Here is a 23,355-nt window from a genome sequence, read left to right on the forward strand (position 1 = left end):
ATGCAGATTTTTTTTCTGATTTTTATTTCTGCAAGTAATACATTTTTTCGACAGCTTGTTTATTATAAAATTCAAAATAATATGTATTTGTTTCTAGGTCAGTTAATTTTAATCAAGTAATCATAATAAAAATGTATCTTAAAAAAATATAAAACAGCAACATATCACGAAATGATTTATTGATGTTGCCAAATATAACCGTTGACAAACCAGTAGTAAAAATTGTCACTTGTGAAATAAATATGTCGTAGCGTTTTTCTTAATGGGTAAATGTAAATCTCATATTTTATTTGGAATAATGACGTTAGATCTAATATTTTAAAAGCAAAATAAGTTCAAAATACTTACAAATTACGCATTGTAAATGCAAAATTTGGCAACATATCACAAATTCATTATTTCCGCATGAATTCGTGATATGTGGCAAATCTATCATTTTTCCAATAGGTGCTTTGTAAGTTAAATTTGTTATTTTTGCTAAAAATGATTAAATCAGCCAATATTATTTCATTTCACGTAGCTAAGATTTTCTTAAATGATTTGTACAGTAAAAACTTAGATATGATATTACAGACGCGGTGTGTGCATTGTCGTTTGGCAACATATCATTTCGGACAAGTTTAAGTTAGCACGAACTATTTTTTAAAATTATCTAAAGAGATCTGGGTTTTTTTTTCATGAAGATCTGACTTTAAAGAATCGCCATTTTGTTGGTATGAACGACGGGTGTGTTATCGTAAAATTGGTTATTCCGCTTTCACAAAAAGCGGGAATGGAAAACAATTCATTTTTGTCTCACCTGCATAGCAGAGTGAGACTATAGGCTCCGCTTTTCCGACGGCGACGGCGGCGGCGTCAACATCAAATCTTAACCTGAGGTTAAGTTTTTGAAATGACATCATTACTTAGAAAGTATATGGACCTAGTTCATGAAACTTGGCCATAAGGTTAATCAAGTATTACTGAACATCCTATGAGAGTTTCATGTCACATGACCAAGGTCAAAGGTCATTTAGCATCAATGAACTTAGACGATGTTGGGGAAATCAACATCAAAATCTTAACCTGAGGTTAAGTTTTTGAAATGTCATCATAACTTAGAAAATATATGGACCTAGGTCATTAAACTTGGACATAAGGTTGACCAAGTATCACCAAACATCCTGCATGAGTTTCACGTCACATGACCAAGGTCGTTTAGGGTCAATGAACTTTGGCCGATTTGGGGTATCTAATGAATTACCATGAAAACTTTAAAAGTTTTTGGATCTGATTCATGAAACTTGGACATAATAGTAATCAAGTATCACTGAACATTCTTTGCAAGTTTCAGGTCACATGATCAAGGTCAAAGGTCATTTAGGGTCAATGAACTCTGGCCAAATTGGGGGTATTTGTTGAATTACCATCATAACTTTGAAAGTATGTTGGTCTAGTTCATAAAACTTGGACATAAGAGTAATCAAGAATCACTGAACATCCTGTGCGCATTTTAGGTCACATGACCAAGGTCAAAGGTAAATGAACTTTGGCCATAATGGGGTATCTGTTGAATTACCATCATAACTTTGCAAGTTTATTGATCTGACTTTTGAAACTTGGACATACATGTAAGAGTAATCAAGTATCACTGAATATCCTGCGCAAGTTTCAGGTCACATGATCAAGGTCAAAGGTCATGTGAGGTCAATGAATTTTGGCAACATTGGGGGTATTTGTTGAATTACCATCCTATCTCTGTAAGTGTATTGGTCTAGTTCATAAAACGTGGAAATAAGAGTAACAAGTATCACTGAACATCTTGTGCGAGTTATAGTAGTTTTCAAAGTCAGCACTGCTGCTATGTTGAATCGCGTGATGCAGGTGAGACGGCCAGAGGCATTCCACTTGTTATGACTTGGCCTTTAGTCTACAAAATAGAAGTATACAGACTTTTGGAATACATTGACAAAAACTTGGAAAATTTTTGGTTTGTTTCATTTTTATTACAAGATATACGTTCATGATATTGCACCAGATAAACTGCCATATCTAGATATAACTCGTTCACACTCAAATTATATTCGTTTGGTTGTTTTTGAAAACCGTCTAGAGACGTCATTCTTCGCACCATACAGTTCATATTTATACTTTACCGTAAAAATGAAGCATAGGCCTATTTAACACTCGATTTTGAACAGTAAAGTCATCTATATTTTATGTTATTGTTTGCAGAATAATATTCAGCAGTACCCTTGGTGACAGATTGAGAAATTGAGAAATTGAAAAATGGTATCGAACAGGGAGTGTTGACTCCGAATGCCCGCCTCATGAACAGACCGCCAGGGCTCGATCCTCTAGGGCCCGTTGCATAAAACTTTATACCTAAGAAAACTCAGGTTGTTTTATCAGACTTTTTGCCCTGTGTTAAAGTCAATGGCAGAAATCAGACTAACCTTAGTTTTCATTTTTTACCAGAGTTTTCTCAGGTAAAAATTTTTATGCAACAGGCCCCAGGTCGAATCATACCATAAATTTATGATTTATGGTTTTATCAAAGTATCCCCTTATCGCAGTCGATTAGGCTGAATAGCATTGGATTTACCAAATAAAACAATAAAAACAATGATAACATGATTATAGAAATCAAACATTAATATAGATGTACAATTTACAAATAAAAAAAAGACAAACACATTGGGTAACATGGCAGATTAAAGGACAGTCCACCCCAACAAAAAAGTTGATTTGAAGAAAACGAGAAAGATCCAACAAGCATAACACTGAAAATTGTATACAAATCGAATGTAAAATAAGAAAGTTATGACATTTTAAAATTTCGCTTAATTTCACAAATCGGTTATAAGCACATCCTGTTCGGTATGCAAATGAGGAGGCTGATGACGTCATCCACTCACTATTTCTTTTGTATTTTATTATATGGAAGTATGAAATATTCTAATTTCTCCTCATTGTCAAGTAAAACAACGACTAAGTCCTCCCGGAACATTTGGAATTAGCATTGTTTAAATACTTTATGGTTCAGTCAAGTTGGTCCTGTAAAAAAAATGCCGGGGACACTTATATTGACGAGTGGATACCATGCGCGACCCCCCCCCCCAAAAAAAAAAACGCGTAAAAAGGATGTCTTTTTCAAGATGAGGCACAATATAGGTAACGTAATAAGGGTGTCAAAAACACGAAAATAATGAATAAAGGGTATATCTATTTGCTGGGAAAGCTACGTGTTTAGGGTCAAATTTTGCGATAGAAGGGTATAAAAAAACATATTTTATAACATTGTATAAAGGATGTTCTTTTTGCTTCTACGTGTTTAGGGCCCAATTTGAGCGAGGTTTGTTGGGTGGTACTAATTAAACCCAATGAAAGTAAAGGTAAATCCAACGTCCGTGACATAACGATATTGAGATATCGTTGTACTGTCAATTCAGGGGATAGGCCTACTTGTCAAGGGTACCGTTTTGTTTCCAATACTGTTAAGGTTAAGGGTTAAACACACCAATACTTGTTAAGGGGTGCATTTCAGAATATGGAAAATAATTGTAGGGTGCTTTTCGAGACCCAATGGTCGCGCATGGTATCCACTCGTATTCCATGGACGTCGCGATATACAAAAGCATTTTCAACTTAACAAAGAATAGAAAGGAAAAAGGTCAAAGCAAAGAGGACTACAAGAAGGATCTTCAGAGCACCCACATCGAGACCCCAGAGGTCACCGATGGACTTCCGGACGATCCTGGTCTTGGTGGCGTAGAATGTGGTGTCCCATACGTCCATAATGGCGGCACGCGCACCAGGCCAAGAGTGTGGGCCAACAAGTCGAAATGTGTAGGGAAGTGCCGGTCCCAGGAACGTGCGGTAGGCCAGTACTGGATCACTGAGCAACATGGGCCAGAGCTTGGGCTTGGCTCCGATGCGATCTGCCAGCAGGTCCTGGTACGGAATAGGAGGGAACTGAGAAAAATAAAAGAAATGTGTGCATCGATTTTTAAGTTTAATGTGCAAAATAGTTGGTTTACAAGAATTAAGCAATGAATACTGTGAAATAATGCTGTAGGTCCTAATATCTGTTTAGGTATAATTATTTTATCAAGCAAAGTAATGAATATGCGTTTTACTCTAAAATTTGAAGATATCTCTGTAAAAAGAGGGATATATGTATTGTGCTCCTTAATAACGCAACACTATTTGATAATAATATCTTACATCTTGATATCTGTTTTGATTGTGCTTATTTTTCTTGAATGATTGTTTAAGGAATATACGATCTAACTAACTAGTTGCGCAGTCAATTTCTGGAATTATTTAATTCATTCGTTTCATTTCAATTCGACCATGACAAGTTGACTAGCCTATAATCTAGGCGGAAGCTGCAGTTACTTTCTTTGCTGTTATGCTAAACGCAAGCGGTACGTCTGATGTGTCAAGAACTAATTGTGGATACGAAGCATCCACCGCCTATAAACTACCGTCTGCCTAATCAATATTCATATTTATTCAATATGGCGAATTTATTTGAATAAAAACCGTAATCGCGAATGTAATCGTAACACAGGATTGTCTGGTCGATTGCACTTTTAAAGTTTTTCCATATCCTGTTGGTAAAGCAACAAATATATCTCGCCCGTCATCAATAATGCTACGAATGGCAGATTCTTGAAGGTCTCGGAAGTCGGAATTTTACACTAGGAATTCCGAGCTTATCAGCAGCATATAATCCAAACTTTCTCGCAGACGTTTCTCGTGTGTACTCGAACTTGCCATTTTGGATTAAGAAAGTGACGTCATGTCACGTGACTAATAAAATAGATATGCATTACTTTTCCTCTTTTCAACATATCTCTGATTGATCCGATTTATTTCTTCTCATACAAAAAACTGGCGTCATTTCATTGTCGATAATTAAAAACATCAAAAGCAAGAGGGTAGGGAGTTTAGGAAGTGCATGCATATATGCCTCGCATCCACAATTCGTAGTTTTTACAGATAACAGACAATTAATTTCTTACAAAATTCTTGGGCTTTCCAAACCGGTTCAGCATGAAGTTCTTCCTCCTTTTGATGTCTGCGATCATGACGTCTTCCGGAGGGAGGGTAGCGCACCCTTTGAATACCCTCGTGGCGTAGCGAGCCTGCATCTCAAAGACCGGGGCATGTGCTCCAATCGTTTCCACGAATCCGACGGCCGCAAATGTTCGATGCTTCAGACGGGGCGGGAAAATGTAAAGGTATAGTTCCAAGTCCTTCACGCCGTCTAAGAGGGGAGTGGATATAGGAAATACTATCAAATTCAGAGTTATGTTGTTTTGATCAATTTAACTTCATACGTTTTTTTTAAAAAAAAAGATAGTCTTATCTTATTATTTAGATATTCACATTGCGGAAAAAATCTCATACGCTACAATAAGCTAAGCTCGGAAGCTCGGCAGGGCCCTGCGACCCGTTTCTTTTTCCTTTTTTTTTACCGAGGGTGCTGATGTAAATTTGACAAGCAAAAAGGGGTCTTTTTGCTTACATTTATTATTTTTTTTACGCCTACCAGAAATTCAGGGGGTGCCTGGCTGCCTATCGATGGAGAACAATACAGCCAACATGCCCGCTTCCCAGGGCCATGAACCTATAGGCTATCGATTCCGGTGCTCTCCCAGCTTTTTGAGGAATTACTTCCTGCTGGTACAAATTTACCTCACCTGGGTAGTGTTCTGTGGTGCAGTACATATCACCAAATTATTTTTTTTAGATTAGATTCATTTATTTGTACTCCAATATTTGTACTCCAATCGCTAAGATTTTATTGATTGGAATGTTCTTATCAAATATTGTTTTGAAATTCGGAACGCAACGAACAGCACATTGTGCGCCGGGCTTCACACTTACCGCTGATAATGTCATTGTCCACGATTGGAGCTCTGAGTTGATAACCCGTGGCGTACACCACCAGGTCCAGATCCTCAACGCTCGTTCCATCAGTGAAGACCACGCCCCTCTTTGTAAAATGGTCGATACCAGTCTTGCACACCACTGCACCACAAAGAATCCTCGTCCCGATGTCGTCATTGACCATAGTCTGTCTCGCAGAATAACGAGAAGAAATTAATGATTTTTATATTTATTTCTATTTTTCGATGTCAAAAGCATTATTTAAGTATAATAACTTTTTTTCAACATACTATAATAATTAGCAGACAACGTGCTCAAAATATGCATACATAACATCATTCTAATTACAATGTAATTCTACATGAATTTTGTTTCTTTTGAAATTATTAAAACATTAATAAAATTATGAGCAGGAATATCGATATACATGTATATTTGAAAAGTTCGAGACCACCATCTTAAGCTTGGAAATTGATGGAGGGCTCGATATGAAATGGGGAAGAACACCAGACTTTCCGTGCAATAAAAGAGACTTATCTTTTATGGAACAAAATAAAGAAATATAACAAAAGAGAAGTGGATAAGCCATGCAGGGGAAGGGAAATTCGAATGAGAAAGGCACAATGTTGATAGAAGTGAAGTGCAAGTGTGCGACAGTGCAAGTGCGGCCAGGGGTGGGGTGTATTATCGGTTGGTCGTGGATACACAGAAAAAAAAATGATTAATTTGAAAATGTATTAAGGACGATCAGAAACGTCCACTTTTCAAGGGTTTTGGTAACCCGAGGATTATGCTTTTTCATTGAAAGGAAGTTTGATAATTTTCGATACCCCATCTCGGCTTAGATGAGTTTTTTTCTCTATGCCGAAATCTCCAACTGCTTCCCTATAGTAGCCTAAGCAGCTGGTGATATTGAATAATGCTGAAGTGAATCCCTATGATTTCTGTTTATATTTAAGACCAGTCTTTGACTAATCAAACTAATTATGTTTACCGTCCTACCGGCCATGTATAATATTCCAATTAAATGCATCACAATCTTGTTCTTGAAAACTTGAAAGGTTTCTAGTGATATCAACATGTTGTGTGTTCAAACTAGATTAAATTCCAAGTATAGACTATAGTATAGTTCCTAACCGATTAAATAGCCTTCTCTGGAACGGGAACAGGAACTACAGAACCAATGGCATGGACTTAGATTGTGGTCACGTCAACAGAACTGCAGGGGCGGATCCAGGATTCGGCAAAAGGGGGGGTGGCATTTTTTCAAAGATAACTTTGACAAGCCCCCAAAAAGGTTTTCTACACTCTAAAAAATGAAGTGCTAATTCAGCTCTTAAAGAGGGTGTATAGTGACTGCACTTCGGAGTGCTGATTTTTCTCGTTCAAATTTGAACTAGACAAATCAGCACTCCGAAGTGCAGTCACTATCCACGCTCTTTAAGAGCTGAATTAGCACTTTATTTTTTAGAGTGTACCCCTAACTAAGCATATTTTGTACCCGGAAAAAATGACAAGCAAAAAAAAAAGGTCTTCAATTTCAGGGGGGCACCTTAGGTTTTCTTCTCAAACATGCCATTGTGCCCCCCCCCCCCTCCTGGATCCGCGCCGGCTCTTGGTTTTGATTTTTGCCACGAATCGAAGTACATGCAACAGTTGATGCCAGAATTATCAATAAGTTTATGCGACCATTTCCTTTCGTGGCCGTAATAAATCCTATAATGTAATCTTTAGGTTACCAGAGAAAATTACAGGTCACGCAAGTTGGAAACTATATTAACGACATCGTTCGTCAGAAAAATAGTGGACCGGACGTAAAACACGTGACCTACCTCGGAGCAGAACATCTTCTTGACAGATTTGAGACCAAGATTGTCCATATTGATCCGAGAGTAGATATGGTCGACGGTATTCTTCCGCCGCAGCCACTCTGGGATGAAGAAGTTGATGCGCCGATTGACCGCCATATCGCGAGGCAGCCCATCCGGTCCCATCCGTTGCAAGACCCACGTCCCTTTCCGCATGCTCAGATATGTCTTGACATTGAGGAGAAGAATGAGAAAGATTAATGACGTAACACAGATTTTGATCGAGACAGAACCGTTAAATTTCGTTGCATGAAATGTCAAAACACAAACGTTGAATTGTCATTCGGATCTAGATCGGACGCCCAGTTAAAATCTATGATATAAATATTAACAGTTCCAGACCTGGGGCCCGTTTCCTAAAACTAGTTGTAATAAGAAATTTGCACAAACTGTTAAAACTATAGAAATCCTTCTATTTGATATCTAAATTGTGCATTTGTTACCTAAACAAGTGTTTATGAAACTGGCCCTTGTAACATCATTAACATAAAAAGATACTATCAGTAATGTAAAATTTCTGCTCGAGATTCGATTTACCATTATTAGTATGATACGCATCCTGTCAATGAGTTTAAGAAAGAAATAGTGTTCGATATCATGTGCTTATTAAAGGTAATTATATGTATTTCCTGCATGAATCCATGAAAAGTCCTTTAAATATCCCTATTTCAGCCAAGGATATACAAAAATTCATATATGCTTCACGCTATATATTCGTAATAAAAAATTGTCCCGTCTTCACGTCGATACGTCACAAATTTTATGCTCGCGCTTCGCGATCTGATTCGAGGTATATATATTATATAATTATTATTATATATTATTCACAATCAGTGGATGAATCTCATATTCACTTCCTTATTGAAAAGAATAGAAAACAATGTAAGCTTTAACTTACAAAAAAAAATTACAGCCAACAGATTATACTTTGTTAATAAGAATTTCGCACTTAAAAGGAAAGAATGAAAATAGTAGCAAGTTCCCCGGACTACTCGGAATTTTGATAAGCTTTTAAATGCTTCTATTATGCTGAATATATACAATAAGTGAACCGGTCGCCAATGAACTAACGGTGCAGGCATTAAAGGAAACCAAAACCAACGGAAGAGAAGTAATCTTATTGGAAAGAGTAAAATGAGAGGAACAACTTTAAAAAGTCATCAAAATCGGTTAAGCAAGTTATGGGAATTTGAAAACTCTTGTACTTTTTATGGGCATCCTCAAATTGGCAAACGTGCTTCAAAATGGCTAATTGTGTGGACAACTCTCAATTTGTTTTGTACACAAATTTTCAGATTTTCCTCATTATCTTTCAAATTGCATCTTGTCTCCTTCTGAGCACAACATATGTCATGGGAAAATATAATCCACACCATATATGTCAAGGTCAGGAGGAGATAATGTGAAATATATAAAATAAAGGGGAAAATCTGAAAATATGTGTACAAAACCAATGGAGAATTGTCCACAAAATCAGCCATTTTGAAGCGTGTTTGCCAATTTGAGGATCCACATAGTAAGTACAACAAGACTTTTCAAACGTCCATAACTTGCTTATTTCATAACCGATTTTGATGAAACTTGTTTTAAATTGTTCCTCTCATTTTCACTCTTTCCATTAAGATTGCTTCTCTTCTTGAGTTTTGGTTTCCTTTAACGAGAGAGGGGGAGGGGTGTGAGTGAGAGAGGGAGTAGTCTGCAGGCACAGACCCTGACTGAAATTTTGATCAACAAGTGTGTCTCCACGCGAAGACTAGCACATATAAAACTGCTGTTTAGGGCCTTCAGTACACAAGGCATGAGCAGACTGCAAATTCAGACCCTGAACTCGAATGAAGGGTTTGCACAGCAGACTAGTGAGTTAGTGAGGAAAGGGGTGGTGTTACAGCAATATCATGATGTATAACGTTTAATCATAGAGCTATTACAGATGGTTTAATGGAGCTGGAAAGGCTACAAAGTAATATCCCCTCCCCCGTAAATTAAAATACCTTTCATTTTGTTGCAGAATAGTAGCATGCATTTTACGCTGGTCCTTCGTATTCGATTCGAGCCTTCTATACCTCCCTGGTTTCTTGTACTACATGACATCGTTTTCCTCACTTTGTAATATGCACGCTGTGTATTTCTTTCCCTGTTTTATTATCTGTACCGATTATTGGCAAGCTACGCTATTACATTTTATTATATCCTGAAACGTGACTCTTGTTGAATGCCCGGGGAGGGGGGGGGGGGCACTTACATTGCGAGTGGATACCATGCGCGACCATGGGGTCTCTAAAAGCACCCTAAACACGTATTTTACATATACTAAATATGCACCCCTTAAAAAAGTATTGTCGTGTAATACCCTATTGGAAACAAAACGATACTCTTGGCAAGTATTCCCTGAATCGAACCCCTAAACGAGTACAGCGATATTTCTATTACTTCACAGAAGTCGGTCGTCGGTTTTACCTTTTCTATTCCTACACCATTGAGTTTACTCAGTTTAGTACAGCGGCACTGCAGCCCCACCTCCCACACCTCGCGCATACCGTAATCTAAACACGTAGTGTTGACTCTTCGGGCAAAAAGTACATCCTTATAAAACATTTTAGTCTGAATTTTTTAGACCCTCCCAAATTTGACCCTAAACACGTAGCTTTTCTAGCGAAAATAGATACCCTTTTTTATGATTTTAGTGTTTTTGACACACTTATTACGTTACGTACGTAACGTGCCCTATCTTTAAAAAGACATCTTTTTACGTGTTTTCGCGCATGGTATCCACTCGTCAATGTAAGTGGTCCCCACCCCAGTCTTCTTTGTTATATTTGTCTTCTTCTATGATATTGATCACAAGGGTTAAAATCCGGCTTTCCATTCTTTCTTTTCATTACAATTCAGCTATCCTCACTTGACTGCATAATACGACATTGTGTTTTAAAATATATAATGCTTCCGAGGAGAGACGGATATAATGAAATTCTGTTTCTTTATTTTGTTTACTTTTGTTCTGTTGATATTTTTTGTTTGTTTGTATTTACAATATTTTTTTCAATTATTTTTATTAGTTCACTAAGGAAGTTGTTTGTGTTTTACATTTCCTTTGGTTTCAAGACCCCCCCCCCCTTCGAACATTTGCACGGCACATTATACTATATCCTAGTTTTCAGTTCCCCTTTCAGTATCAGTTAAGCTTTCTTTTTAAATTTTTCTTTACCTTTCTTCCTTTATTTTACTCTTTTTCTTTTTATTGCCCTTTCACTATCACACATTTAGTTTTCCTTCTCCCACACATTCTCAGGAATACAGTGCGTCCCACAAAAAAAACGAAACCGAGATTTAGCGATGATTTATATCATAACTTAATCACAAATACGATAGACAAATGACCTATCATTGTAAAGCTTAGAATCTCATCTTTATATACCGTAACAGTACGATAATGTTATAGCTAGCATGGCCATATCAAATGACCCCCCCCCCCCCCCGTAAAAACTTAATACTGGCCGTATTTTATGGACCTCCTCGATCAAATATCAGTGCTCTTTTAGAATCTCTCAATAAAGTTTTATTAGATCCTGTTTTGAAAAGTAAAGATTGTTCCTTAATGTGTGATTTCACATTAACTTCGTAAATTGAATTTCTAACAACACCTCGCAGGAGTTTCTTGAAATTTTTCTTTCTCATACTTTTTTTACCGCTCATCACTAAACCGACAAGAGTGACGAATAACTCGACCACTTAACACACTAAGAAATAAAGGTTCAAAATTGAACCCCGAAGGGTTGATGCAAAATCAGCACCCTGATTTGGGTTCAAAAATTGAACCCTGCGGTTGGAGTTCATTTTTGCATCCTGCGGGTTCAAAACTGCACCAATAGGGGTTCAATTTAAAATCGTCAAACTCCACCCTTGGATTACTAAATCACTTTTATGATTAATCAACAGAGAGAACTGTTCTATCTAAACCAAGTGACGAATCTCGCTCTAAAATACCTCGTATAAAAAAACCCTTCTTTACTACGTATTCATGGTATTGCCAAAAAATAATAGGCATGTATATAGTATACGTCCCGACGTACATGCCTTTGTACAAAAATGATATGAGGAACACATGGACAATTATCAATGGTGTATCAAATAAAAAGAACAAAAGTTCAATGACTTATAACTACAAGTGGAGCGCCTCTGGCAGTCTTATCTGCATCGCGCTTCAATATAGCAGCAGTGTTTATCGTGAAGACTACTAAAAATAATTATTCACAAAAAACACACCATTCGTTTCATGATACAATACTACGTTCATTGACAATAAATGACATTTGACCTTGATCATGCGACCTAAGACTTGTCAGTGATACTTGAATACCTCTATATCCATTTTATAAACTCTATCTATAAACTTTGAAAGGTATGACAGCAATCTAATAATTACCTCCGAAAGGGCCAAAGTTCAATGACCTTTGAGATTGATCATGTGACCTGAAACTCACACAGGATGTTCAATGAAACTTGATTACTCTTATTTTCAAGTTTCATGAACCAGATCCATAAACTTTCAAAATTATGATGGTAATTCAACAAATACCCCCCAACTTGGCCAAGATTCGTTGACCTTAAATGACCTTTGACATTTATCATGTGACCTGAAACACGCACAGGATGTTTAGTGATACTTGATTGTTCTTATGTCCAAGTTTCATGAATCAGATTTATAAACTTTCAAAGTTACGATGATAATTCAACAAATGCCCCCAATTTAGCCAAAGTTTATTGACCCTTAATGACCTTTGACCTTAGTCATGTGACTTGAAACTCAAGCAGGATGTTCAGTAATACTTGATTAACATTACTTTCAAGTTTCATGAACTAGGTCCATATATTTTGTAAGTTATGACTTTTCAAACCTCAACCTTAGGTTAAGATTTTGATGTTGATTTCCCCAACATGGTCTAAGTTCATTGACCGTAAATGACCTTTGAACTTGGTCATTTGACTCAAAACTCAGGCAGGATACTTAGTAATACGTCATTAACCTTATGGCCAAGTTTCATGAACTAGGTCTATATATTTTGTAAATTATGACATTTCAAAAACTCAACCTTAGGTTAAGATTTTGATGTTGATTCCCCCAACATGGTCTAAGTTCATTGACCGTAAATGACCTTTGAACTTGGTCATTTGACTCAAAACTCAGGCAGGATCCTTAGTAATACTTCATTAATCTTATGGCCAAGTTTCATGAACTAGGTTTATATACTTTCTAAGTTATGCTGTCATTTCAAACTTCGGTTAAGATTTGGTCGGAAAAGCGGCGCCTGTAGTCTCACACTGCTTCGCAGATGAGACAAAAATAAAAACATTCAATACAATCACCGATGACATCAACTTAATAGCAAAAGAATAATTCATATTTTTCAAATATTGGCACCAATTTGGCAAAGTCAGTCCCTCTAACTCATGAATAATTTCAACTATAACCCGTTCAGTTCCACATCCTTCTTATTGCCAAAATAATAATAATAACAATATACATGTAGGATTCGTATAGCGCACGTATCCACCTTTCCAGGTGCTCAAGGCGCTCCTATAATACCCCGATTAAGCTAGTCTACCGATTCTGGTGCGCGCAGATTCGTTTAGAAAGTACTTCCTGCCGGTACCCATTTACCTCACCTGGGTCGAATGCAGCACAGTGAGGATAAATTTCTCGCTGAAGGAAAACACACCATGGTTAGGATTCGAACTCACAACCCTCCGTTTGAAAGGTGAGAGTCGCCACAGGGCCACGACGAGCCCAAATAATTGCAGTCCATCTTAGCTTCTGTTTAATTTATCTTCAATATTCGTTATGAAATATCCATGAACTGTCTATTTTTATTTTTAATACGTAGGGTTACTTCGATTGTAATTTGTTCATTTTTTTGAACGCCGAAATGAATTGAATCTAACTCTTATTTACTTTCATAGGTATACACTACATCTTCGTAGCATTGTTAGTACCAGTATATTTGATTTTTATTGCGTGTATATAAGAATTTCCAACAAGCCAGTGAATACACAGATACATGCACGTGAAATAAATATGTAATATTCATTGCGTGTAAGAATTTACAACAAGCCCGTAAAACAAGTGCGTTAAAGAATTAATGCGGGTACATATAGGTTTTCTCGTCCAATTTCATATGCCCGTAGATATCGGTCGTTCAGGCGTAAGAAAACAGAATCTGGAATTTAGAAAGTATAGTTCAGTTAAAAATGATTATATAGTGCACAATTTACCACCAAAAGAGGAGGTTTTGCAAATGTGTATATAAGGGGCGGGTACTGCCACACCACCCCCTCCTCCACTAGCCTTTGGAACAATAGAGGGATTTAATATGTTTAGAGTTAGTTTTGACATCTGTTATCAAAATATGATAATACTACTAATAATAATAACAAACATTGCTTATGTAGCGCATGTCGCAGTAATAGCATCACGTCGATCTCTATGCGCTTTAGAATAAAAGAAGAAAACGAAACACGTGTTTAAAAAGGAGCATTATCAGTGATGTATACCGTATGTATATCTTATCTTACAAAAAGGAATGTCTTCAAAGGGACTTCAGTATAATTCTTCAGTATCAGACTGTTTCACAATATCAGGCAAGTTGTTCTGAAGCTCAGCAGATGACATTTTGAAAGAACGAGAGCCATATAATTTAAAGGACAAGTCCACCCCTACAAAAACTTGATATGAATAAAAAGAGAAAAAATCGACAAGCATAACACTGAAAAATTATCAAAATCGGATGTAATATAAGAAAGTTATGGCATTTTAAAGTTTCGCTTCATTTCACAAAACAGTTATATGCACATCTCGGTCGGTATGAAAATGAGGAACTGATGACATTACTCACTCACTATTTCTTTTGTATTTTGCTATATGAAATATTTTTATTTTCTCGTCATTGTCATGTGAAATGAAGTTTCATTCCTCCCTGAACACGTGGAATTCCATTATTTTAACATTTTTTGCTTCAGGCAAGGAGGTCCTCATCGTCAAATTCGTAGAAATTGAAATATTGTATAATTCAAACAATAAAAAACAAAATAAATAGTAAGTGACATCATCGACTCTCTCATTTGGATGTAACTGGCTCGTTTGTTAAAAATATGCAAAACTTTGAAATGTCATAACTTTCTTATTTAATATCTGATTTTGATGAAATTTTCAGCATTGTGCTTGTCTGATTTTTCTCTATTGATTCAAATCAACATTTTTCTGAGATGGACTTGACCTTTAATAATTTTTGGAATTACCAGACTTGTAAAGTTACTCTCATTGCATGAGTCATAATATTATCATTCCAGCTACTCACCTTTTTTGAAACTCGACTCGTATCAACTGCGCAATCTCCTGCCGAGTGTGAACCACCTATTCAAGAATGATAAAGATGTTTAGCGCAAAATCAGTTTCTTGTTAAAAAAAACATATCAAAATGAATACATTTCTAAGACGTTGTTGGATTTTTTTCACGGATGATCAGTAGCGTAATGAGCCCCCCCCCCCCAAAAAAAAATGAAGGATTCGGATATGTCGAATAGGGTAAAATATATCAAGAGATGTGAGCGAGCCAAGCAAGCGAGCAAAACCCTTTTTGACCATATAAGTGCAGTACAAAAATCTTCATTTTGATATAGATTTTAACATAGCATTCAGAATATATTATTATCATATTTCACCCATTCCTTTTTTTTCAAATTGTTTTCTTGATCGTAAAAATCTGGGGGCTATATATCCCACCTAGCCTCAATTTTATACATGTTTTGAGTGATGATAAGGGAGAAGGGCAAGAAAATTTCAATATATACCTACCTAAATGAAACATAATGTCAGCACTCTCTGGAATGTTATATCAATTCAGCATTTTCTTTTGAATACTTCATTTTTATGTCTTCGTTATGTTTCATGACTAAAGAATTCATTGGCGGTCACCCCAGCCCCCTTCTCCACACTGGCACCTAACTATGTCTATGTAAGACCCGAATAGTTTAATGGATCTATAGAAATGCTAGATATGGAATAGAGAAATGCGGTACATGTCCTTGCAAAGAATGAACTGAACGCCAATCCATAGCGGACGAAATATTTGCAAAAGGCTTGATAGCATAATCAACATGATCAAAGGTCCAAAAGATCCCTTTTTCGCTCCACCAGCACCACCCCCCCCCCCCCCATTTTGAATTTAATTTCGAGGATGAAAAGATATACTTGTATAATTCCAACCTGCTTTTTTCTCCCCTTCTGTATTTTGCTCTGAAGCGCCTTGAGCATCTAAATAAGATGGCATAGTCTTTACAAATTCTATGTATTATTATTTCTCACCGACAACGAGAACTGTCTTTCCGTTCGCGAGGCCGTCCGCTTTCTTGTATTCATTGCTATGCATGATCTCTCCAGTGAACTGCTCTTGTCCCGGGTACACTGCCATGTTCCTCTCGGTGTACAGGCCGGTGCAGACTATCACAGCATCGTACGTCTCCTGCTTGACATCCTCGCCATCATGAGCAAAACTGATGGTCCATCGCCCGCTGACGTCATAGTCGGTGGCTTTCTCAACGCGCTTCACATCGGTGCTGTACCGGATGTGACGTTCGAGGTCAAAGTGGTCGACATAGGCCTAGATTATCATTGAAAATTAAAAAAATGCGGCAAATTAGAGAGTTCGTTGCCTACAAATATCTGCACAGAACAATTCAAATGGCTTGTAGATCAGTGTGGATTAGCATCGGGCGGAGATAATGTTATCGGGTCGAATAGTAACACCAGAGCGTTGGCTTTCTTTTTTTGTAAGGCATCTCTATTTTTCTTTTTTTACTCAGTATGTGACTTGGTTCTTTGGGGATGCAAAAAGTCGAAAACTAAGAAAATGATTGCTAAATGAATCCTTCAACAATCCAAGACCCTTGCCTATAGCGTTACCCTCCGTCAATGTACCCTTAAAGGCTTGTTATGGCGACGCCACACCTCACCTCCCTTATTATTTTATTCCTATTCTATATATAGGATCATTGAGTTACCTTGATATAGTTTATGAACTCCTTTCCCTGGATGTAAGGTGACGATGTCTTTGGGTACGGAAAGTCGCTGAAGTTGGTCATGTTCTTGCTTGAGTTGAGAACAAGACAGTGATACAGGGCACCTCGAGTGTGTGTCTTAACGGGCTCATCGTGGAAGATCCATACACCACCTGTACAAAGACATCATTAACAGTACGTCATAGCTGTTTTGGGAGTTCCTCAGGGATGTACCCTTGGACCCTGAGATTTTTTTTCTTCTTCAACAAAATGGCTTAATCGATATTTGCTACAGTTTTTCAATATTTTAGTAGAACGTAACTTACACGCATGGTTTGCCGCATTATTCTGATATTGATTCAAATTTATAAGCCTAATTATTTTTATTTATGGATTCACTTTGTGCGCGTGGTTTCATATCGTATAATCATAATTATTCAGAGGTTTAATTCAAAGATTTCACGAAGGGGTTTACTCATGTATCAAAGTCAGTAGCACTAACACTAGTGCTAAAATCGTTGCTCATTCCATGAAGCGGCACAAGTGCGCGCGGATCCAGAAACTCTTGTTTTGAGGAATACGCAGTTTTACAATTTTTGAAACCATCTATTTGATGGGTAAGCATAAGGAATAGCAGTTGACATTGATCTTCGATTGATGTCTGTATTGTATCATGGGGATGTCGACGGATTAAGAAAAAAGTAAACTTTGTTTATTTTCTGCTATGCTATTGCAATTACCTTTTATTGTTTGCTATATGGATAAATTTGATCTTGAATCTTGACTGTTTTATACATTTGCTACGAGATTAACCCCCCAAAATATACCCATATTCGATGATATTATGTTGATCAAACTGTATATTAATAAGATATTGACATTACACACTCTTCTAAACACCACGACCATGAGATGTACTAACCGAACGAGGACTCTCTTTCAAAGCACACAGGTTCGAATCCCTCCTCCAAGCATGTTTTGAGCGAAACCAGACCGCTGACACCGCTCCCGATGATCGCAACCGTTTTCACACCCATGCTAAATACCAAATTATGATGACGTCACAATAACTTTCAGGTGGTCAGGAGAATCTGAAAGACAATACAAGGTAAAAGCGTTGTTTAAAAATGTTATACAGCGGATTTTAGTATATAGAATTTACAGTAGTTGTTTACAAGTTTATACAAGTGTTTGAAACCTGAAACAACGAAGGTAAACTTTTGAATATTAATCTTCAATGAATTATCCATGGTTGTTACTGCTGTAAAGTACATGCAGTAACAGCGTTGCATAAAAAATTAAACAGCGTTTTGAAACTCTGGAAGGCAAAGACGACGGATAATTCATGTAAAACGAAAACATACTCCGAAGCCCGGACCTTTTTTTCTGGTGGGGGAGGGGGTAGGCTATTTTTGTTCTCAAAAAAACTTCATGTTGCAGGGCTAATATCCAAAGTCAAACATGCGTTAGTGGTCACCTTTCTATAGCAGCCATCTTTCTAGAGTGACTTGGGTATATAAGAGCCTGTCTATAGAAGCTACTTAGCTATAGTGACCACTAAAACCGATTCCCATGCTGGGGCCACATTGTGTGTATAAGAACCTGTCTATAGCGGCTACCTGTCTATAAATGCCTGTTTTTCTGTTTCCTTTGAGTGGTTACTATATAGACAGATTTCCCTGTATTTTGTTTGCATGTATACACACTTACAACCCAACATGAACTCTTGAGACCAAGTTTTAATGAAGTTCATGAATTGGACAACATTATCTTTAGAAAGATGGCAAGCCTTTGAGTACATGAAATAAAACCATGATAATACGGAAGTGTCCATAAGCATGTAGACCGGTCAATCATATTTTACTAACATTCAAACATTAATCTAGTTTTCGGATTTCGTCATATTCTACATCACACATCCCCAGAACATTACTCAACATTTATCATTGGTGTATGATTATTCCCGGGAATCGTTCAGTTAATGTTTTCATGAGTGGCTCATCATAAGCTCTAAGAGCTTGAGAGCGGTGCCGAAAAATTACATACATGCATAGATTGAACAATGGCTAAAAGATAATAATGCGAAAATCAAATTAAAGGACAGAAGGAGAGCTAGAGAGAGCGTGAGGGGTGGTGAGAAACCGAGGGGAGGAAGAGAAGCGAATACATTTAGGCAAAAACAACACTATACAGTGCGTATCAAAAAAAGTTTACACTTAGAAAAAAATCTTATAAATTATACATTTTTAATATCCTGAACATTTTTCCACATTTTAACATTGGTACAAACCCATTTAAGCTGTCGAAAAATATTTCCGCTAGAGTGAGCACCCCTTACTTTAGAAAAGCTAGTGAAAAAAGATCACAGAGCTTTGAAATAGTTATGCGAATAAGAGTAGACCTTAATCATGAAGAACACATGGAAGTTAGCTAGTAAAATTGCTTTGAAGATGTATTTTACATTTTTAAACTTGTTTCTTTGCCCAAAACACTTTGAAGAGTGCATTAATATTGCGCCCCACCTCACCCCCCCCCCCACACACACACACCCCGAGACCATCGTGACGATATTTGCTTTACACAGCTGTGATTTACATGAAATGGCTTCGACTTGATTCTTTTTTAAATCGTTGTCAAGCTTGGGAAAGGATGAAGAAACAAGTAATAGATAAAAAAAATGAAATGTAAACCCACTTTAAATAATAAAAACTTCGTGAAGAAATGTTGGAGATGTCTGATATAAACTTTTTTTCACATTCAGTTATGTCCTCATATCCAGCTGGGACAAAAAGGTAAAGTTGTGCTTATTAAGTGTTGAACTTTTAATCTGGGTGGCAAAATTGTTACAAAATAACGCTTGAATGTATCCGTTTTATTTCAATTGACTAAAAGTGCAAGGGAAATGTATAATATATGTTTCGCAGGGTAAGTTAGATTTCACCCTTTCCCATCGATACAGTAAAAAACAGATCCACCCGTTAAAAACAAGCATTTCTGTGCAATAGATTTCTGCGAGCTTTATACAAAAATGGACAGTGCTTACTCAAGTGTAACATTCTGTCAAAACTTTTACTTTCATCGGATAGATGAGACCCATACCCAAGATTGTATGTGAAAATAGAACCCACATGTTGTATATTTTTCCCGGGGGGGGGCACTTCCATTCCCGAGTGGATACCATGCGCGACCATGGGGTCTCGAAAAGCACCCTATACACGTAATTTCCATTTTCTAAAAATGCACCCCTTAACAAGTATTGGCGTGTGAAACCCTACCCTTAACAAGTATTGGAAACAAGGCGATACTCTTGTCAAATATTCCCTGAAATGAACCCCTAAACAAGTACAGGAATGTTTTATTGTTACGGGTCCTTTGGTTGTCGGCTTTACCTTATTTGGTTTAGTACGACCCCACCTTCTACACCTCGCGCAAATAGGACTCTAAACACGTAGTGTTGGGGCAAAAAGGACATCCTGTATAAAACATTCTAATTTTGTTTTATCATCCCCGCAAATTCGACCCTAAACACGTAATTTTCCTAGCGAAATAGATACCCTTTTTTCACTATTTTAGTGTTTTTGACACCCTTTTCACGTTACGTACGTAACGTGCCCTGTCGTGAAAAGGACATCCTTTTTACGTGTTTTTTGGTCGCGCATGGTATCCACTCGTCAATGTAAGTGGCCCCCGGGATATTTTTTAATTCCCAGGGCTGTTTCAAAGTGTAAACTTTTTTTGATACGCACTGTATAAAATACAAGACACATTATCATGATCTGTAGACGAAGACTCGTTGCTAAGGAGGTAGTTTGTTTGTATAATAATCATGATAATGATCAGAAACAACATAAAAATATCAAATATGTGATGGTACCTTATATAACCTTGCATAATATAGGATCCTTCTCGAAATTCAAAGTTCTGTACTAGGCCTACATATAATAAGCGTGCAGGGCACTTCATTGGAATGTGCGGAAATGAACATGATAAAGAAAGGTAAACTTTAAAGGTGTTTTTGTTGCTTTTTCGGTTTAGTTGCGTTTTCAAGTTGGTCGAATTAGCTTTGAAATCACACGGAATTGGGGAAATCCAGCACATGATAATTCTAAAAGGGAATTCCGGTAGTTTATACAGCTGTAGGTCTACACGTTGTTTTGGGTTTGTTTGTTTTTTTAGAAAGAAGTGGAAATACTTGGAAAAAAAGTGAAATATATATTAAATCTACTAGTAGCTAGTTAGGAATCATGTTTCATATATACTCTTCCCCAAACGAAGTAATTAGGTGACTGCCATTGACCGAGCGTGTTTTTTTGCTACTCCTTATTATATTTGATATTTTGTTTTAATCTGATTTGATTTACTTAATGTAACATGGTCAAGTAGCCCTCGATCAGCCATAGAGGTTGAGCATAACATAAAACAATGCAAAAAATAATTAAGTCATAACAAAGTAAAGAAATAATAAAACAAGATTTACAACTCAAAACCAAAAGATATTTACATAATTACATTACTCTAACGCATCAGTTATTGTACTAGAGATGTCTGTTAAAACAACATAAAAACTTATTCAACACAGTAGATAAAAAATAGCACATTGTTTAAACTTTTTAAACAACTTGTTTAGATAGTTTAAACAATTTGTTTAAATGGTTAAAACAGATGTTTATAAAGTTTAAACAATATTTGTTAGAGTGACGTACTTAAACAACGAGTTTAAATTTTAAACAGCGTTTTTACAATGAATAAAACTTCTGCATCTGCCGGCGGGAAGGGAGGAAGAAAGTTTTTTTTTAATATCGGAAATAAGTCACAATTTTAGTCTATAACCGCATCGCTCTTTTTTCCTGTTTCTCTTTCTATTTAGGTATATTTTCTCTTTCGCTCCTTTCTTTTTTTTGGTAACATATTAAATATATATTGTTATTAAAAAATTGACAATACTAACAAGTTATATGTAAACTATGAATTACAAGCTCTGCATTTAATAATAGTTTACCCTACATATCATCATCTTATTCTGTCTCCAATCTGGAGAAATGTTATAACCATTGTCATAATTATATTAAATTATTGAGATGTATTGTATTATTTATACTAATGATTGTTTTTATGGACGTTACGTTGTATTTAATATTTTGTGAGATATGAATATAAACCAAACTGAGCTGAAAATGAACTGAAGGAATGTCCAAAGCTTCTTATTCATCAATACCAAGCAAAGCGCCCATCAACAATAAGATAAGAAAAAAAATAATCGATTAAAACGAAGTTCATACAGATGATTTAAGAAATACAGCGGCTTTACTTTTCTTCTAACGGTAATTTATTCCTCCACATCCCCATGACTTGTGAAATAAAGATTACTCTATCGATGCAGCGTATATCCCCAAAATAATGGAATAACTTGCCATATGAAATTAAAACTTCTCTAAGTTACTCCAAGACATTCAAACATACACTACAGACCTTCTTGTCCATTGATTTTCCATGTTATTTTTATTTTGTTTTCCAACCTTTTCTGAAGCGCTTAGATTGCAGAATAATATATGCACATATATTTTGCGCTATATATATGCAAGATAAAAATCATTATACAGTGCTTCCCACAGAAAAAGGAAACCCGTTTTAAAAGTAAATTTCACAATTATTACATATGTTTTTACTATAAATTTGATACTCGTGGCAAGAGTGGAATCTCATCTCTAATTTGAAACCAACGATTTAGCAAATCGTTCACGCAGATTACAAACTGGGTAGCTAAAATGAAATAATAGCATGAAATTCGGTGACGTTTTTGAAGCATTTTCTTTATGGGCTGAGTGTTGAAATTGGTACATCATTTTTTGAAGATTTACGAACGAGCAAAGGGAGCGAGTAAAAAGGCGACATATTTTACGCATTTGGTTTAATCACACATCATAGATTAGGTACTTAAAGGGCTGAAACCCCCCCCCCCCCCCCTCCCCCGCAAAAAAAAATCCCATCCACAATATCGATATGAAATTTCACGATGAGATGAATGAGAAAAGGATATCCGACATGAGAGACGAGCGCTAGAAATTACAAGGTATTGGGCGAAAAATGGGATTGCGTATCAGAATAGATTAGTTCCAGATATCAGTATATAATTCCAGAATAACATAAAAACAAAATAGTATCTTTATAAACGTTACCTTCAGCAAAAGTTCAATTGGGAAATCCTTTTCGACTCACCTGCGGCTTGTTAGCTCATCGAGAATGGCATGATAATGAAACATCCTTGTTAAGAAAAGAAAAGTTAGAACAACCGGGAAACACAATATGTATTTACGAACACGTATACATACGGGTAGACGAAGTTCTCCTGGTACTATTTTGTAAGACTATACCATCAAGTTTCCTGACTTTTTATCTGTTTGGGTTTTACAAAACAGTCATACCATACTAGGTCCATGGTCATTCACGCGAAAAACCGAAAGACCAATGGTAATAATGCAATTGGAATTTATAGCTCAGGTCGGACTGGAATCTGTTAAAAGCGTTGTGGGGGAATATATGACCTACCATGCTGATC

At 36.6% G+C, this 23,355-nt stretch overlaps 1 protein-coding gene across 2 annotated transcripts; it reads right to left on the reverse strand.

The window, feature by feature from the left end:
- Window positions 1–1,963: 1,963 nt before the first annotated feature.
- Window positions 1,964–23,126, reverse strand: LOC121428727 (dimethylaniline monooxygenase [N-oxide-forming] 1-like). Of its 2 annotated transcripts, none has more exons than XM_041625538.1 (9): window positions 23,016–23,126; window positions 17,722–17,890; window positions 16,803–16,972; window positions 16,108–16,402; window positions 15,101–15,156; window positions 7,713–7,916; window positions 5,878–6,067; window positions 5,010–5,254; window positions 1,964–3,954 (listed from the first exon to the last, which is right to left on the reverse strand). In XM_041625538.1, exons 2-9 carry the CDS (start codon window positions 17,834–17,836, stop codon window positions 3,628–3,630), a joined length of 1,602 nt encoding a protein of 533 aa, XP_041481472.1. In that variant the 5' UTR covers window positions 17,837–17,890; window positions 23,016–23,126; the 3' UTR covers window positions 1,964–3,627. The 2 variants fall into 2 exon arrangements, with proteins under 2 accessions (XP_041481472.1, XP_041481471.1); XM_041625537.1 differs by having other exon boundaries at window positions 22,976–23,125.
- Window positions 23,127–23,355: the final 229 nt, after the last annotated feature.

The sequence above is a fragment of the Lytechinus variegatus genome, chromosome 15 (genome assembly GCF_018143015.1).
Source record: "Lytechinus variegatus isolate NC3 chromosome 15, Lvar_3.0, whole genome shotgun sequence".
Lineage (NCBI taxonomy): Eukaryota > Metazoa > Echinodermata > Echinoidea > Temnopleuroida > Toxopneustidae > Lytechinus > Lytechinus variegatus.